The sequence below is a fragment of the Hordeum vulgare genome, chromosome 7H (genome assembly GCF_904849725.1).
Source record: "Hordeum vulgare subsp. vulgare chromosome 7H, MorexV3_pseudomolecules_assembly, whole genome shotgun sequence".
Taxonomy (NCBI): Eukaryota; Viridiplantae; Streptophyta; class Magnoliopsida; order Poales; family Poaceae; genus Hordeum; species Hordeum vulgare.
Window position 1 is genome coordinate 27,289,558 of NC_058524.1, and position 17,766 is coordinate 27,307,323.

At 47.9% G+C, this 17,766-nt stretch overlaps 1 protein-coding gene across 2 annotated transcripts; it reads left to right on the top strand.

Moving 5' to 3' along the window:
- The first annotated feature begins 12,660 nt into the window (after window positions 1-12,660).
- Window positions 12,661-17,128, top strand: LOC123407054 (palmitoyl-acyl carrier protein thioesterase, chloroplastic-like). 2 transcript variants are annotated; one of them, XM_045100091.1, is made up of 7 exons: window positions 12,661-12,675; window positions 13,344-13,902; window positions 14,015-14,148; window positions 15,459-15,572; window positions 15,678-15,864; window positions 15,954-16,022; window positions 16,250-17,128. In XM_045100091.1, the coding sequence occupies exons 2-7, from the start codon at window positions 13,390-13,392 to the stop codon at window positions 16,514-16,516; spliced, it is 1,284 nt and encodes a 427-aa protein (XP_044956026.1). In that variant the 5' UTR covers window positions 12,661-12,675; window positions 13,344-13,389; the 3' UTR covers window positions 16,517-17,128. The 2 variants fall into 2 exon arrangements, with proteins under 2 accessions (XP_044956026.1, XP_044956025.1); XM_045100090.1 differs by having other exon boundaries at window positions 12,662-12,678; window positions 13,345-13,902.
- The last annotated feature ends 638 nt before the right edge of the window (window positions 17,129-17,766 follow it).

The following is a 17,766-nucleotide window of genomic DNA, read 5'->3' on the forward strand; positions in this document are numbered from 1 at the left end:
CGGTTCTGTTGCTCATATTTGCAACTCGAAACAGGAACTGCGGAATAGACGAAGGCTGGCGAAAGATGAAGTGACGATGCGCGTAGGGAATGGTTCCAAGGTTGATGCAATCGCCGTCGGCACAGTTTCACTTCAATTACCATCAGGATTAGTTATGAACTTGAATCATTGTTATTTAGTGCCTGCGTTGAGCATGAACATTATATCTGGATCTTGTTTATTGCGAGACGGTTACTCTTTTAAGTCAGAGAATAATGGTTGTTCTATTTCTATGAGTAACATCTTTTATGGTCATGCACCCAATGTGAGAGGATTGTTCATATTGAATCTTGATAGCGATACACACATACATAACATTGAGACCAAAAGAGTTAGAGTTAACAATGATAGCGCCATATTTTTGTGGCACTGCCGCTTAGGTCATATTGGTGTAAAGCGCATTAAGAAACTCCATGCCGATGGACTTTTGGAGTCACTTGACTTTGATTCACTTGACACGTGCGAACCATGCCTCATGGGCAAGATGACTAAAACTCCGTTCTCCGGAACAATGGAGCGTGCAAGTGACTTGTTGGAAATCATACATACCGATGTGTGTGGTCCGATGAGCGCCGAGGCACACGGCGGATATCGTTATTTTCTCACCTTCACTAACGATTTGAGTAGATATGGTTATGTCTACTTAATGAAGCACAAGTCTGAAACATTTGAAAAGTTCAAGCAATTTCAGAGTGAAGTTGAAAATCATCGTAACAAGAAGATCACGTTCCTACGGTCTGATCGTGGGGGTGAATATCTGAGTTTCGAGTTTGGTGCTCACTTAAGACAATGTGGAATTGTTTCACAGTTGACACCGCCTGGAACACCACAGCGTAATGGTGTGTCCGAACATCGTAATCGTACTTTATTAGAGATGGTGCGATCTATGATGTCTCTTACCGATTTTCCGTTATCGTTTTGGGGTTATGCATTAGAAACAGCTGCATTCACTTTAAATAGGGCACCATCAAAATCCGTTGAGACAACACCATACGAACTGTGGTATGGCAAAAGGCCAAACTTGTCGTTTCTTAAAGTTTGGGGATGTGATGTTTATGTCAAAAAGCTTCAGCCTGAAAAGCTGGAACCCAAAGCGGAAAAGTGCATCTTCATAGGTTACCCAAAAGAGACAGTTGGGTACACCTTCTATCTCAAATCCGAGGGCAAAGTGTTTGTTGCTAAAAACGGAGCTTTTCTCGAGAAGGAGTTTCTCTCGAGAGAATTGAGTGGGAGGAGGATAGAACTTGATGAGGTTGTCGAACCTCTCATCCCTCTGGATGGTGGCGCAGGGCAAAGGGAAACCTCTGTCGTTGCGACGACGGTTGAGGAGGAAGTTAATGATGATGATCATGAAACTCCAGTTCAAGTTTCTGTCGAACCACGCAGGTCGACAAGACCACGTGCTGCTCCAGAGTGGTACGGTAATCCCGTCTTGTCAATCATGTTGTTAAACAACAATGAACCTGCAAATTATGAAGAAGCAATGGTGGGCCCAGATTCCAACAAATGGCTAGAAGCCATGAAGTCCGAGATAGGATCCATGTATGAGAACAAAGTGTGGACTTTGGAAGTACTACCTGAGGGATGCAAGGATATTCAGAACAAATGGATCTTTAAGAGGAAGACGGACGCTGACGGCAATGTGACCGTTTATAAAGCTCGACTTGTGGCAAAGGGTTTTTCACAAGTTCAAGGAGTTGACTACGATGAGACATTCTCACCCGTAGCGATGCTTAAGTCCGTCAGAATCATGTTAGCAATAGCTGCATTTTTCGATTATGAAATCTGGCAGATGGATGTCAAAACGGCGTTCCTTAACAGTTTCCTTAAGGAAGAGTTGTATATGATGCAACTGTTGGGGAACGTCGCATGGGAAACAAAAAATTTCCTACGCGCACGAAGACCTATCATGGTGATGTCCATCTACGAGAGGGGATGAGTGATCTACGTACCCTTGTAGATCGTACAGCAGAAGCGATAAGAGATCGCGGTTGATTTAGTGGAACGTCCTCACGTCCCTCGATCCGCCCCGCGAACAATCCCGCGATCAGTCCCACGATCTAGTACCGAACGGACGGCACCTCCGCGTTCAGCACACGTACAGCTCGACGATGATCTCGGCCTCCTTGATCCAGCAAGAGAGACGGAGAGGTAGAAGAGTTCTCCGGCAGCGTGACGGCGCTCCGGAGGTTGGTGATGATCTTGTCTCAGCAGGGCTCCGCCCGAGCTCCGCAGAAACACGATCTAGAGGAAAAACTATGGAGGTATGTGGTCGGGCAGCCGTGAGAAAGTCGTCTCAAATCTGCCCTAAAAGCCCCATATATATAGGAGGATGGAGGGGGACCTTGCCTTGGGGTCCAAGGGATCCCCAAGGGGTCGGCCGAGCCAGGGGGGAGGACTCTCCCCCCCCAAACCGAGTCCTACTTGGTTTGGTGGGAGGGAGTCCTTCCCCTTTCCCACCTCTCCCCTTTTTTTTCTTTCCTTTGATATTTTCTTTCTTGGCGCATAGGGGTTTGGTGGGCTGTCCCACCAGCCCACTAAGGGCTGGTGTGACCCCCCCAAATACCTATGGGCTTCCCCGGAGTGGGTTGCCCCCCTCCGGTGAACTCCCGGAACCCATTCGTCATTCCCGGTACATTCCCGGTAACTCCGAAAACCTTCCGGTAATCAAATGAGGTCATCCTATATATCAATCTTCGTTTCCGGACCATTCCGGAAACCCTCGTGACGTCCGTGATCTCATCCGGGACTCCGAACAACATTCGGTAACCAACCATATAACTCAAATACGCATAAAACAACGTCGAACCTTAAGCGTGCAGACCCTGCGGGTTCGAGAACTATGTAGACATGACCCGAGAGACTCCTCGGTCAATATCCAATAGCGGGACCTGGATGCCCATATTGGATCCTACATATTCTACGAAGATCTTATCGTTTGAACCTCAGTGCCAAGGATTCGTATAATCCCGTATGTCATTCCCTTTGTCCTTCGGTATGTTACTTGCCCGAGATTCGATCGTCAGTATCCGCATACCTATTTCAATCTCATTTACCGGCAAGTCTCTTTACTCGTTCCGTAATACAAGATCCCGCAACTTACACTAAGTTACATTGCTTGCAAGGCTTGTGTGTGATGTTGTATTACCGAGTGGGCCCCGAGATACCTCTCCGTCACACGGAGTGACAAATCCCAGTCTTGATCCATACTAACTCAACTAACACCTTCGGAGATACCTGTAGAGCATCTTTATAGTCACCCAGTTACGTTGCGGCGTTTGACACACACAAAGCATTCCTCTAGTGTTCAGTGAGTTATATGAGCTCATGGTCATAGGAATAAATACTTGACACGCAGAAAACAGTAGCAACAAAGTGACACGATCAACATGCTACGTCTATTAGTTTGGGTCTAGTCCATCACGTGATTCTCCCAATGACGTGATCCAGTTATCAAGCAACAACACCTTGTTCATAATCAGAAGACACTGACTATCATTGATCAACTGGCTAGCCAACTAGAGGCATGCTAGGGATGGTGTTTTGTCTATGTATCCACACATGTAAATGAGTCTTCATTCAATACAATTATAGCATGGATAATAAACTATTATCTTGATACAGGAATTATAATAATAACTATACATTTATTATTGCCTCTAGGGCATAATTCCAACAGCAACCCGAAGGTTTTGTCGATCCTAAGAATGCTAACAAGGTGTGCAAGCTCCGGCGATCCATTTATGGACTAGTGCAAGCATCTCGGAGTTGGAACAAACGCTTTGATGAGGTGATCAAAGCATTTGGGTTTATACAAGTGGTTGGAGAATCTTGTATTTACAAGAAAGTGAGTGGGAGCTCTGTGGCGTTTCTAATATTATATGTGGATGACATATTGCTGATTGGAAACAACGTAGAGTTTTTGGAGAGCATAAAGGATTACTTGAATAAGAGTTTCTCTATGAAGGACCTAGGAGAAGCTGCTTACATTCTAGGCATTAAGATCTACAGGGATAGATCGAAACGCCTGATAGGACTTTCACAAAGCACATACCTTGATAAAGTTTTGAAGAGGTTCAAAATGGAACAGTCCAAGAAAGGGTTCTTGCCAGTTTTACAAGGTACGAGATTGAGTAAGACTCAGTGCCCAGCAACTGATGAGGATAGAGAGCATATGAGCACCGTCCCCTATGCTTCAGCCATAGGTTCTATCATGTATGCAATGCTGTGCACTAGACCGGACGTTAGCTTGGCCATAAGTATGGCAGGCAGGTTCCAGAGTAATCCAGGAGTGGATCATTGGACGGCGGTCAAGAATATCCTGAAGTACCTGAAAAGGACTAAGGAGATGTTTCTCGTGTATGGAGGTGACTAAGAGCTCGCCGCAAAGGGTTACGTCGATGCAAGCTTTGACACAGATCCGGACGACTCTAAGTCGCAGACCGGATACGTATTTATTCTTAATGGGGGTGCGGTAAGCTGGTACAGTTCCAAGCAAAGCGTCGTAGCAGATTCTACATGTGAAGCGGAGTACATGGCTGCCTCGGAGGCGGCTAAGGAGGGTGTCTGGATGAAGCAGTACATGACGGATCTTGGAGTGGTGCCAAGCGCACTGAATCCAATAACCTTGTTATGTGACAACACGGGTGCCATTGCCCTAGCAAAGGAACCATGGTTTCACAAGAAGTCCAGACACATCAAACGACGCTTCAACCTCATCCGCGACTACGTCGAAGGGGAGGACGTGAATATATGCAAAGTGCACACGGATCTGAATGTAGCAGACCCGCTGACTAAACCTCTTCCACGGGCAAAGCATGATCAACACCAGAACTGTATGGGTGTTAGATTTATTACAATGTAATTCGCATGATGATGTGAGGGCTAGATTATTGACTCTAGTGCAAGTGGGAGACTGTTGGAATTATGCCCTAGAGGCAATAATAAATATAGTTATTATTATAATTCCTGTATCAAGATAATCGTTTATTATCCATGCTATAATTGTATTGAATGAAGACTTAAATACATGTGTGGATACATAGACAGAACACTGTCCCTAGCAAGCCTCTAGTTGGCTAGCCAGTTGATCAAAGATAGTCAGTGTCTTCTGATTATGAACAAGGTGTTGTTGCTTGATAACTGGATCACGTCATTAGGAGAATCACGTGATGGACTAGACCCAAACTAATAGACGTAGCATGTTGATCGTGTCATTTTGTTGCTACTGTTTTCTGCGTGTCAAGTATTTATTCCTATGACCATGAGATCATATAACTCACTGACACCGGAGGAATACTTTGTGTGTATCAAACGTCGCAACGTAACGGGGTGACTATAAAGATGCTCTACAGGTATCTCCAAAGGTGTTCGTTGAGTTAGTATGGATCGAGACAGGGATTTGTTACTCCGTGTGACGGAGAGGTATCTCGGGGCCCACTCGGTAATACAACATCACACACAAGCCTTGCAAGCAATGTGACTTAATGTAAGTTGCGGGATCTTGTATTACGGAACGAGTAATGAGACTTGCCGGTAAACGAGATTGAAATAGGTATACGGATACTGACGATGGAATCTCGGGCAAGTAACATACCGAAGGACAAAGGGAATGACATATGGGATTATATGAATCCTTGGCACTGAGGTTCAAATGATAAGATCTTCATAGAATATGTAGGATCCAATATGGGCATCCAGGTCCCGCTATTGGATATTGACCGAGGAATCTCTCGGGTCATGTCTACATAGTTCTCGAACCCGCAGGGTCTGCACACTTAAGGTTCGACATTGTTTTATGCGTATTTGAGTTATATGGTTGGTTACCGAATGTTGTTCGGAGTCCCGGATGAGATCACGGACGTCACGAGGGTTTCCGGAATGGTCCGGAAACAAAGATTGATATATAGGATGACCTCATTTGATTACCGGAAGGTTTTCGGAGTTACCGGGAATGTACCGGGAATGACGAATGGGTTCCGGGAGTTCACCGGGGGGGGGGGGCAACCCACCCCGGGGAAGCCCATAGGCCTTGGGGGTGGCGCACCAGCCCTTAGTGGGCTGGTGGGACAGCCCAAGAAGGCCCTATGCGCCATAGGAAGAAAATCAAAGAGAAAAAAAAAAGAGGAGGTGGGAAAAGGGGGAAGGACTCCTCCTTCCAAACCTAGTTGGACTCGGTTTGGAAGGGGAGGATTGCCCCCCTTGGCTCGGCCGAAGCCCTTGAGGGTCCTTGGACCCCAAGGCAAGGCTTCCCCTCTTCCCCCTATATATACGGAGGTTTTAGGGCTGATTTGAGACGACTTTTCCACGGCAGCCCGACCACATACCTCCACGGTTTTTCCTCTAGATCGCGTTTCTGCGGAGCTTGGGCGGAGCCCTGCTGAGATAAGATCACCACCAACCTCCGGAGCACCGTCACGCTGCCGGAGAACTCTTCTACCTCTCCGTCTCTCTTGCTGGATCAAGAAGGCCGAGATCATCGTCGAGCTGTACGTGTGCTGAACGCGGAGGTGCCGTCCGTTTGGCACTAGATCGTGGGACTGATCGCGGGACGGTTCGCGGGTCGGATCGAGGGACGTGAGGACGTTCCACTACATCAACCGCGTTCACTAACGCTTCTGCTGTATGGTCTACAAGGGTACATAGATCACACATCCCCTCTCGTAGATGGACATCACCATGATAGGTCTTCGTGCGCGTAGGAATTTTTTTGTTTCCCATGCGACGTTCCCCAACAGCGGTGACCATGGGTATCTAGTAGGATCGCATCTTACTTACGCAAACACCACAACGGAGATATATGAATTGCTATTTAACCTCATCCAAGGACCTCCTCGGTCAATTCCGATTCAACTAAAGTTGGAGAAACTGACACCCGCCAGTCATTTTTGAGCAACGGAGTTACTCGTAGCGATGAAACCAGTCTCTCGTAAGCGTATGAGTAATGTCGGTCCGAGCCGCTTCGATCCAACAATACCGCGAAATCAAGAAAAGACTAAGGAGGGCAGCAAAATGCACATCACCGCCCACAAAAACTTTTGTGTTCTACTCGAGAAGACATCTACGCATGAACCTAGCTCATGATGCCACTGTTGGGGAACGTCGCATGGGAAACAAAAAATTTCCTACGCGCACGAAGACCTATCATGGTGATGTCCATCTACGAGAGGGGATATTCGATCTACGTACCCTTGTAGATCGCACAGCAGAAGCGTTAGTGAACGCGGTTGATGTAGTGGAACGTCCTCACGTCCCTCGATCCGCCCCGCGAACCGTCCCGCGATCAGTCCCACGATCTAGTGCCGAACGGACGGCACCTCCGCGTTCAGCACACGTACAACTCGACGATGATCTCGGCCTTCTTGATCCAGCAAGAGAGACGAAGAGGTAGATGAGTTCTCCAGCAGCGTGACGGCGCTCTGGAGGTTGGTGGTGATCTAATCTCAGCAGGGCTCCCCCCGAGCTCCGCAGAAACGCGATCTAGAGGTAAAACCGTGGAGATATGTGGTCGGGCTGCCGTGGCAAAGTTGTCTTAAATCAGCCCTAAAACCTCCGTATATATAGGGGGAAGAGGGGGAGCCTTGCCTTGGGGCTCAAGAGGCCCCAAGGGGGTCAGCCGAGCCAAGGGGGGGAGTCCTCCCATTCCAAACCGAATCCAACCAGGTTTGGAAGGAGGAGCCCTTCCCCTTTTTTTCCCACCTCCCCTTTTTTTCTCTTTGATTTTCTTCCTATGGCGCATAGGGCCTTCTTGGGCTGTCCCACCAGCCCACTAAGGGCTGGTGTGCCACCCCCAAGGCCTATGGGCTTCCTCAGGGTGGGTTGCCCCCCCCCCCCGGTGAACACCCGGAACCCATTCGTCATTCCCGGTACATTCCCGGTAACTCCGAAAACCTTCCGGTAATCAAATGAGGTCATCCTATATATCAATCTTCGTTTCCGGACCATTTCGGATACCCTTGTGACGTCCGTGATCTCATCCGAGACTCCGAACAACATTCGGTAACCAACCATATAACTCAAATACGCATAAAACAACGTCGAACCTTAAGTGTGCAGACCTTGCGGGTTCGAGAACTATGTAGACATGACCCGAGTGACTCCTCGGTCAATATCCAATAGCGGGACCTGGATGCCCATATTGGATCCTACATATTCTACGAAGATCTTATCGTTTGAACCTCAGTGCCAAGGATTCATATAATCCCGTATGTCATTCCATTTGTCCTTCGGTATGTTACTTGCCCGAGATTCGATCGTCAGTATCCGCATACCTATTTCAATCTCGTTTATCGGCAAGTCTCTTTACTCGTTCCGTAATACAAGATCCCGCAACTTACACTAAGTCACATTGCTTGCAAGGCTTGTGTGTGATGTTGTATTACCGAGTGGGCCCCGAGATACCTCTCCGTCACACGGAGTGACAAATCCCAGTCTCGATCCATACTAACTCAACGAACACCTTTGGAGATACCTGTAGAGCATCTTTATAGTCACCCAGTTACGTTGCGATGTTTGATACACACAAAGCATTCTTCCGGTGTCAGTGAGTTATATGATCTCATGGTCATAGGAACAAATACTTGACACGCAGAAAACAGTAGCAACAAAATGACACGATCAACATGCTACGTCTATTAGTTTGGGTCTAGTCCATCACGTGATTCTCCTAATGACGTGATCCAGTTATCAAGCAACAACACCTTGTTCATAATCAGAAGACCCTGACCATCTTTGATCAACTGGCTAGCCAACTAGAGGCTTGCTAGGGACAGTGTTTTGTCTATGTATCCACACATGTATATAAGTCTTCATTCAATACAATTATAGCATGGATAATAAACGATTATCATGAACAAAGAAATATAATAATAACTAATTTATTATTGCCTCTAGGGCATATTTCCAACAAAAACATGTATTGGGTCGACCTCGGTGTTGCATGCCAAATCAGCAGTGGTGGATCCAGAACCGGATAGGGGGGGGGGGGCTGAGCCCCGGGCGTGCAGAACATTTACTTCGTGTACTGTAGCATCCGGAACATTGTAGATACATTGTAGTCACATTGTAGCAGCCTGGGGCTCGGGGCTTTGCACAAATTTGGATCCTCCCTTGCAAATCAGGGCATGAGATCAAGCACTCTGTCGTCCATGTCCACGCTCCGACGCCCAATTTTTCGCCGAGCTAGCCGTGTTGGGGCGCCATTGGAGATCGCTCTCGTGCTGGATATGTAAAGCACCATTAGTCGAAGACCTCGACAACCAGATCATGCATCCCCACTCCTGGCTGATCAGAACCTCCACGTCGTCGTCGACGCATTGTGGCAGCTCGCGGGAGGGGAGGTAGACAGATTGGTGGCTAGGGTTTCTTTATCCATGACGGTCCATTTTGCAAACCCTTTAAACTAAACTAAATCTAATTACAACTTTCCTAAAGTACATCTAAATGTGCCATAAGTATGGTACATCTAAGTCCTATGTTACCGATCCTATGCGGAAATTCGTGTGAGTATTTTCTCTTTCTTTTCTAAAAATCTAGTCCTGATGATTTTTAAATTCTTTTGTTGGCTCTTTTCGAAAGAAAAAAAAAGGAAACAACATTTCTAATAACGAAAGGCATATGGCTGAACTGGAAGGATAATCTGGTGAAGCATCCCTAGAAAAAACAACAGTTCTTTTGGTGGAGTTGGTTGGGGGGCTGCCTGAAACCGGGGACCGGGACGGGGCCTGTGCGGGCGCACGTGGCTAGGGTGGCCGGTCACCAGTCGGACAGCCGGAGGCCGGACCAACGCACACCCATCCATCACCCATCACCCCCCCTCTCCTCTTCCGCGTTCCCTCTCGAAGCCACCACCGTTCCTTCCCCAAACTGCCCCTCCCAACCCGCCAGCGTCCGCAAAAGCCAAACGTTCTAGCCCGGTGGCCACTGGCTAGCTAGGCCGCGGTGGCAGCTCAGCCTCGCCTCATCACTTCATCGGCCATCGCCGTCGGCTAACCTACACCGCAGGCTCAATTAATCGGGGCGTACGTACGTACGTACGTACACGCGACCATCGCAGCTGAGCTCTACGTGGTAGCCGGCTGACACATGTGGACGGACATGGCGTATACGCAGGCGTACGTACATGCATCGGTATTTGGAGCCAGCCAGGTCTGCCACGCATGCCTGGTGGTTCAGATAAAGGTAGGTTGGACGCGCGGACAACGTCCATCTCCAGGCATGCATGCATGCATGGGGTGGCAGTGCAGTGGTATTCTCTATGCCGCGGATGATGGGGGGCGCGCGGGAACCAACACGCTAGCTATCATTGGCAAACAGCATGCAAGGACGGATAAGGAGGGATTACGATTACGATTAGGATTAGGATTAGGATTAGGATTAGGATGGGAAGGCACATGTTAGCTGCTGCTCGAACGAATTCATTTTAGTGAAACACGTCATAAACAAGTATGCTTTCTTGGATCCACGCAAGATTTGCCAGCGGGGGCTAGCTACCATTGACAAGTGCCGTGCGGATGATCTATGAAGGATCGACGTTGGAAAGAAAGACTTCCGTGTTGGTGTCAGTCTCGCACAATCTTATAGCAAAAGAGAAAAATGTGCATACGCAGATCGGCAGGTGTATATGCATGGTTAATCGGCCGAGCCAATGTCAGCCGGTCAAATCGAAGGCATGTCACGGAGCTCTAGAGATTATCATTACGAAACCAACGTGAAAGAAAGAAAAAAGTAATGAATCACCTCTTCAGCTAGGTCCGGACGTCCGGTACGGCTCCATCAGTGAAGGACGAAGCCATTATCGTTGAAATAATCTTGCCAGGATAGCAACCGGAGCACGTCATCGAACTTCAGATCTGGACCCTTTCAACTAAATCGTTGAAGGAAGAAACCATACTTGCCGACAATGAATCATGCACCTAACACATTATCTGTACCATCTTTCAGATGCCGGTGATGCAGTAACCGTATGCATCTGTTTCTAGACTACCTCCCAAGTTATGCGCCGACGCTGGAGGAAACGTCGTAGCAATGACGGAGCCCAAGGACACAAGTCTACCACAAAGATGTCATTGCCGCCGCGTCATCCTCACTTTAACAGACTACTTTCGAAATCCCCCCCCCCCAACCATAGAGTCGATCTCTTTCCTCGAGTAATGATCTCCGGAGCTTCTTTATTCATCGTTGCCATCGTTGTAGTCAAAGCCAAGACACCGAACAACCAAAAATCTAAGTTACTAGGGCGTAGAAAAGTTACATGATCCACACGCGCTGATCCGACGATCCCGCTCACCACTGACGGCCAACAAGTCGTCGGCGAGTGGGATCCGCCGCAAGGCTAGGCTCGCTGGCTGATATCAATTTCTTGTCTTCCTTGTGAAGAAAGAAAGTGCATGAATCACGTAGCATAGTTAATCGTCTTTATTTTCTGAACCACCATTCTTGTTACAGGTTACGGCACATAAAAAATACACCATTTGTTTTTAAATATAAGTTTCTCTAGAGATTTTAGTATATAAGACTACATATAAATATATATATATATATATATATATATATATATATATATACACACACATATTCTAAAGTATAGATTCACTCGTGTCCTGTAAGCAGGGTTGTTAGAGAGCAGCACAGATCCCCGTAGCTAGTGTAACACCAAAGCCCGTGGTATTGCTCGTCCCCTCAATCAGGCGGCCAAGCGAAGCACATAGAGAAAATGACAGAACTCGATTTGATGAGCGTGTAATATGCCCCGCAATCTTCCCTTCCCCCGTCCCTCTTGAAACCACGAGAGTTGGATTCGTCTATCGGATTTTTTTTTAATATTGCTACTCCTTCTATTCATATTAATTGTCGTTTATTTAGTTCAATTCTTATACTCCTACTACTAATTGTCATTTGATTTATGAGTAAATAACATATATTTTCGCAGCGTGGCGACTTGCGACGGCATGGGTCCTAGGCCCTAGCCGTGAGCTGTCGAGTCCCCGGGGGAGAAGAGCCTCGCCCTCGCTTTCTCAACCCACCGCACCGCACCGCACCCTTCTCGTGCTGATTGGAGACTCGTGCAGTGCAGCAACCAAACCAAGCCATCGGACAGCTACGAGAAGGAGAGGAAAAGGCCCGCCAGCTGGGGGCCGGTGGGACCGCACCGAGCTCCGGGGGGCACCCGCGTCTTTTCGCGCACGCGTATACGGGCCGCGCGCGCGCGTACTTATACCACCGCGGCCCGGCCCGGGACGGGAGCGCTAACGGCTCTGCTTCCTCCCTCCCTCCCGTCGTCCGTCGTGGCAAACAAAACCGAGGGAGAAAGAGAAAGAGAGAAGAGAGGAGGAAAAAACTCATCTGCCCCCGACTCTCTCTCTCTCTCTCTCTATCCCGTTTCGCTTTCTCTCTCCTTCTCGTGGTGTGTGAGGTGGCGAGGTAGAGGAAGCAGCGGAGACCACACGAATCCCGTCCCCCACCACCACCCTCGCGCCCCCCCTCCCCTCCCCCCGTCGTCCCCGCCCACCCCCGCGGCACCACCACCAACCGCTCCCCGGCGCGGCGAGGCGAGAGAGCCGTCCGCCGGAGCCGGCGGCGGGTCTGGGTCCCGGCTCGTCCGTCCCGCGGAGGCGGCATCGGCAGCGGCGCGCGCGCGCGGTGAGCCTCCTCCTCCTCCTTCTCCTCCCCAGGCGATCTGGGATTCGTTCCTTCGGGATTTGCGGCCTCCGCATTTTGGCCCCGCGCGGCAGATCTGGCGGGCCGCATCGCTGTCCGCCCCTTGCGGTGCGGTGGGGGGGAGTTGTTTTTTCCTCCCGATGCGACAACGCGGTTTGGCCCGTCTCGCCTCGGTTCCTGCGATAGGGTTCGTGGGGGGCAGCGGTGGATTTGGTGCCAATGCAGTATTGTTTTTTCTAGATTTGTTTCATGCGGAACGGACGGATGGATAGCGCTCAAGCGGCGGACAGGCCCCGGCCCTGGGCCGCGATTCCCGTTGCGCGTGACGTTAATTTCAAAAAATCGACGCAAACATGGCCGGGCAGCGAAGGATGTTTGGATGTGTCAACTACCGCAGCGATCGTCTCCGGGGTCTGGTCGTTGGAGGTTTGGCAACCGATTCCAACGGGGGCAAAATTACAAGGAGCTGCTGGATCCGGTGGTCATATCTCGAATTCACATACAACTCTTTTTGTTATTAGTGAATCGTTGTGTTCGGTCACATTTCATCGGTCTCTCTTTTGATCTCCTCCTTGAGGGAAATTAGGCGTAGCTATCCTGGGTATGTATAAATCCTGTTGCTCATCCTTTCGTTCGATTTTCGTTCAGGTTGGAGCTTAATCTTGGTTCCTGAAGCTGTAGTACGGCTGTGTCATGGCGGGGTCTGTTGCCGCCTCGGGGTTCTTCCCCACGCCGGGGTCTTCCCCGGCTGCATTGGCTAAAGGCTTGAAGAACATGTCTGGTGAATTACCTGAGACTTTGAGTGTCCGTGGGATGGTTGCAAAGCCTAACACGCCGCCTGCGTCCATGCAAGTCAAGGCTCGGGCCCAAGCACTCCCCAAGGTTAACGGCTCCAAGGTTAACCTCAAGACCACAGGCTCAGACAAGGACGAGACAGTGCCTTACACTTCCTCAAAGACATTCTATAACCAACTGCCAGACTGGAGCATGCTTCTTGCAGCTGTCACGACCATCTTCCTGGCCGCAGAGAAGCAGTGGACGATGCTTGATTGGAAGCCCAAGAGACCTGACATGCTTGTTGACACATTTGGCTTTGGTAGAATCATCCAGGATGGGCTGGTGTTTAGGCAGAACTTCTTGATTAGGTCCTATGAGATTGGTGCTGATCGTACAGCTTCTATAGAGACATTAATGAATCATTTACAGGTGAGACAATGACAGGACACATCTTTCATTTTTATTCCTTCACTTTTTTTTCTTGTTTCAGTCTTGATGCGATTAGTTTACATGAGGCTTACAACAATTCGAATTTTGGCAGGAAACGGCTCTTAACCATGTGAAGACTGCTGGTCTACTTGGAGATGGTTTTGGCGCTACGCCGGAGATGAGTAAACGGAACTTGATCTGGGTCGTCAGCAAAATTCAGCTTCTTGTAGAGCATTATCCCTCATGGTACTTTTCTACAACCCATAATAGTTGATGCCATTTTCCTGGCAAACCCCCTTTTGTTCTTCACTTTCAGTCCAATTCATAATCTGAATTGCTCCTCTGTGATCTTTATGGATGTACTCCCTTTTATTGGAGAGTGGTGGTTTTTGTCATGTTTTTAATACACAATTTGAAGTCATGCTTGCATATTGCATCATTTTTTTTTCTTCTTAAATCTAGAATGCAGTGATAATTAGCTAAACTGGAGCAGTCTTATTCTATTCCTATTTAGCATATCGCAACATTGAAAGATTGCCTTTTGAGTTTGTCGATAGGAACCTGTGTGGGCTGTCATATTAACCATGAAGAGTTCATATGACTAATCTGGCCTTACGGCATACATGAGAAGTCCATAGTTGAGTAAAAGCACAGATACTGCACCACTCAAACGGCGCTCTCTGCCCATATTTAGTAGAAGCAACAGCAGGGTTGACACCTCAGGACCTAGTTATGCTGAACTTTTTATCTTTCTATTTAGCACATTAGTGGCTAAAAGAAAAGATACATGGATTAGTAATACATGCTAAGAAATTGCCATTTATCTATGCTGTGGAAAGAATATGAAAAAGAATGTTAGCACAGGCACGTAGAATTTAGTGATTGTTTACCCCCCCCCCCCCCCCCCCCCTCCGGGTTCTAATTTGTTTTGTTCTACACAGGCACGAATTTGGAACGCTTCTTTTAACAATCCAAAGTTCTGCTCAGTGTATGCTTTCACGTTTGGAACACCGTAAAATCGACTGTTCCACTTGAGTGTAACAACCATAGATTTTGTTTTGATGAATAATGGAGCATCTTTTCCATGGTTTTGCGTACAGTGCGCAAGGTAGAGGAATCTAGTTTGATTGATAATACCGTGTATTAATGGCTCAAAGCTACTAAATTAATTGGTGCTGGCCCGTTTGTCCTTAGTTATTCGTATTAAAAGAGGCCCTACAGATTGTGCGCCTCAGGAGATCAGAAGGTTGCCTTTATTACTGGATTAAATGACTTGTTTGTACGTATTAAGTGTTGTGGGCTGCCAAACGAAGAAACTCCTGATCTAGTTCGGCATATATTTTTTGTTTTAAACAGAACTTACATTAGTCTGAGCCTGATACTACAGTTTTTATTTGATGTCATCAAGCTCAGTTATTGAATTGATAAGAAGTTGAATCTTAAGTTTGTAGAAAAGGAAAATCAATTTCAGTTTGTAGTTTTTCTTGTTCTTCGTACTTTTTTCTTTTGTATGCTAAAATATTGACCTAGTATAATTTCCATGTGCAAAATTTTAGGGAAGATATGGTTCAAGTTGACACATGGGTAGCTTCTGCTGGAAAAAATGGAATGCGTCGAGATTGGCATATCCGTGACTACAATTCGGGAAGAACAATCTTGAAAGCTACAAGGTTTGTGTTCCATCTGTTTGCAATGCATTTCTCATTATGTTTCATGCTGTTTGTAGCACCCTTATCATCTGTTAATTGTGATTCCCATTTGACACTTGTTTGCAGTGTTTGGGTTATGATGAATAAGACCACTAGAAGACTTTCAAAAATGCCAGATGAAGTTAGAGGTGAAATAGGCCCACACTTCAATGACCGTTCAGCCATAACAGAGGAGCAGGGTGAGAAGTTGGCTAAGCCAAGGAACAAAGTTGTGGACCCTTCCACCAAACAGTTCATAAGGAAGGGGCTTACTGTAAGTCAGCTAGATATTCTTAATATTGGGTGATTCTGTGCCATCCATAATATTTCCGTTTCTTATGTGAACTCTTTCATCCTCGACAGCCTAAGTGGGGTGACCTTGACGTGAACCAACATGTGAACAATGTGAAGTATATTGGGTGGATCCTTGAGGTAATTCGTTTCCCCCATTCTCTAGTGTTTGGTCAAAATGTCCTGGCTACTTTTCTGCCTAATACATGAACTTTGCTGGTACCACCAGAAGTTTCATGCATCTATTATTGTGGAGCATCAGGTCTGGTGTTTGATAAAGTAGACATGATTATTCTCATTCCCAATCACCACCACCATCATCATCAGACTGCTTAAGGTTCCTGAGCTTTATTTATTCCTTTTTTCAGAGCGCTCCGATTTCAATACTGGAAAAGCATGAGCTTGCAAGCATGACACTGGATTACAGGAAGGAATGTTGCCGTGACAGCGTGCTGCAGTCGCTTACCAACGTTTCGGGTGAATGCGCGGACGGCGGCCCAGATTCCGCCATCCAGTGCGACCATCTGCTCCAGCTGGAGTCTGGAGCTGACGTGGTCAAGGCTCATACAACGTGGCGGCCAAAGAGAGCGCATGGCGAAGGAAACCTTGGGCTGTTCCCTGTCGAGAGTGCATAACCGCTTCAAATGTGAAGTACGGCAAGCATGGGTTGTTATGGGATGCAAATTCTAATCTTGCCGGGGATAAATGAAGGAATTATTTTGTGCCGGGGATAAGCCAAGCCGCATAGCCCAACCTGCCGCATCTTATGCTACACACACATTCTGATTGAGAGGCCAAACTGTTTTCGGAGGAGTTTCTCGGATTTGGCAGGCTTGCAAGGAGGGATGTGGAGCTTCATTGGTGGTACCGAAGTAATTTTTTGAGGATGGAGAAGGGTGGAATTTGGACTATGGACAAGGCGGATGGGGCTTGTGTGTGGTGATAGCGATTTGAGGTGATTGGTGAAAGGAGGAAGAATGCAGCGGGGGCGGCGGCTGGGATTGTTTGTGTTTTTGACATGTGTTTGGATGCGGAGCGGAATGGATCAAATAATTTGTGTACTAAGTTAGCCGAGATGTGTGTGCGTGGAGGCGAAATCCTATCCCTTGTAACAGCCTGATGATTTGTACATTCCTACCTAGTACCCCCTCTCTTCCCTTCCCTTCCCTTCCCTTCCCTTGTTGGTTGAATCGAATCGCAGCGCAGCTCTCCTGCGTTTCCTTCATTGGAAACCTATGCGTCGGTTACCGCTGGTCATGTGCCCCATGCTTGCTTGATAATTCTCTCTGCCGGACGATTCTACCCTGCTCTTTTGCCGTGCTGTCTTGAGTCTTGGCCATCGTTATCTTGCGCTCGTTTATCGGAGGAGAGAGGCTCTGTGCAGCTGGCGTTAGGTCGCGGTGGTGCTTTGATTGGTGAACAAGAACGCGCGCACGACCACCGCTCCTTGCTGTGCGTGGCTGGGAGGTGGAGACGTGTAGACCGCGTGCCGAGTAGGTTCCATTTTATTTTAAAAAAAATCCCGATAAAAAAAAAGCCATGTGCAATGCAGCTCTCATGAGCGGTCGTTTGTAGTGACAGGCATGCATGCAGGTTGGACGTGGGATTTGACCGCAACGGCGGCAGCTTGGCGCGTAGATTCGATTCCTCTACCTCTACCGGCCGTGAAGAATCGCGTGCCGCTGCACGCAGCACGCAGCACGCGCGTTTGGTCAGGTACGTGCCGGCCTATGTTGGTGATGCGGAATCATCACCAGCAACACACACGATGGATGCATTTGCCACTTTGCCAGCCGCCTGTGACTGTGAATGTGTGTGTGGGATGATACAACCAGCTGGCGTTAGGTACGCACAGGGCTTCATCGAAAAAAAAAAGGGTACGCAC